The sequence below is a fragment of the Cynara cardunculus genome, assembly GCF_001531365.2.
Source record: "Cynara cardunculus var. scolymus isolate 2C chromosome LG 10, CcrdV1, whole genome shotgun sequence".
NCBI classification, from domain to species: domain Eukaryota; kingdom Viridiplantae; phylum Streptophyta; class Magnoliopsida; order Asterales; family Asteraceae; genus Cynara; species Cynara cardunculus.
This window is the reverse complement of record NC_037537.1, coordinates 29,081,856-29,083,328: the sequence shown is the minus strand read 5'-3', so window position 1 is coordinate 29,083,328 and position 1,473 is coordinate 29,081,856. Positions and strand designations below refer to the sequence as shown.

The window sequence follows — 1,473 nt, the reverse complement described above, 5'->3', positions numbered from 1 at the left end:
ACCGACTTATGAAAGAAAGAAGAATTTCGGTCTCCTTCATGGAGCCAATTGATCTTGGCTTTTTGCATCAGGAACCGTTCCTCATCAAGGCAGGCACTATTGTAGGTAGATAAATACCCACAATGTTCCTCTCGGAGGGCCCCATTTTCAGGATCCCTATCCAGCGCAATCTGGACCCTGTCAAGCTCAAGTCGTAACTTAGCAACTTTAGAATGAAGATTACCCTGATCACTAAGCATCTTACGGAGGGGCCCTTTGAGATTTTTCAGATTTTGAGAAATCTTATACATCTCACGACCAACAAGATCAGGGTGCCAATGAGAGGACACAACATTCAGAAAAGGCTCTTTGTACGTAAGAAGATTGGGGAACTTGAAGGGTTTGGGTTTACGAGGAGAGCCAGACGGAAGAGTAAGAACCGCCGGGCTGTGATCCAAATTCCGATAAGGAAGAAAGACAACAGAAGCAGAAGGGAAACGGGCAAGAGAATGAGAATTGCCCAAGATACGGTTAATCTTTTTAAGAAGACCTCCCGTACCGTTGGGGTTTTTAGTCCAGGTAAAAAACAGACCCTTGTAGTTGACATCCTCCACCTCAAGGTGTCGGACACATTGACGAAAATCATCCATACCACGATTAGGACCCGAAGTGCCAGACGAGTTGTCCTTAGGATCAAGGGCAACATTGAAATCTCCCATGATAAACCATGGGGTGTCCTTAACGACATGCTTATGGCCTTTAAGGGAAGCCCATAACTGGCGACGGGCGATATGGTAATTTTCCGCATACACCATGGACAGGAAAAGAATCTTAGAGGAGTCACGAATCTTAACCTGAAAATGCATCACCTGATCGGTGGCATTTAAAAGCATCATGTCTACATGGACAGGGTTCCAAGCAACAATGATACGGGTTCCTCTAAGGCAAAGAGAACCATTAGAAGCCCAGGACCAAGACCCAAAAACACGCTCACAGATAGAAGGAAGAGAAGACACAGAAGCACGCGACTCAAGAGCAGCACAGACATGAAGATTGGATTCCCGAATGAGATCTCTCACAGCCCTTTGATGGGAGAGGTTGCAGAGACCACGGGTATTCCAAGAGGCAACACTCAACATTGGGAAATGGGGGAGGAGGTGGAGTCCATCTGCTCGGGCTCCTGAGGGGACAACGAATCAACCTGGGGGATAGGAAGATCACGGGCAACGAAACGGGCGGTGTCGCCATCATCCGACTCAACCTCAATCAAATCATCCTCATCCAGGAGGTCATCCTGATCAAGGGGGTCATCATCGATCACAGCAGGAGCAGAGGAGGAGGGAAGGGAGGAGGAGGACACAGGGTCTCTAGGAAGAGAGGAGTCAGAAAGAATGGCGAAACGGTTTGAAGAGGGAAATGGTGCCTTGGATTGCTTCCGGGATGAGGGGGTGGGTTAGAATGCTTTGGGGATAGGCGGGATAGGATAAAAGGCCG

General features: G+C 48.3%; 1 protein-coding gene across 1 annotated transcript in view; it reads right to left on the bottom strand.

Moving 5' to 3' along the window:
- The window catches only part of LOC112520235, a 6,805-nt gene extending 5,687 nt beyond the window's left edge, over nt 1-1,118 (bottom strand). The window contains exon 1 of the mRNA XM_025128533.1: nt 3-1,118. Coding sequence (XP_024984301.1) covers nt 3-1,118 — 1,116 coding nt within the window. The remainder of the gene's footprint in view (nt 1-2) is intronic.
- Nucleotides 1,119-1,473: the final 355 nt, after the last annotated feature.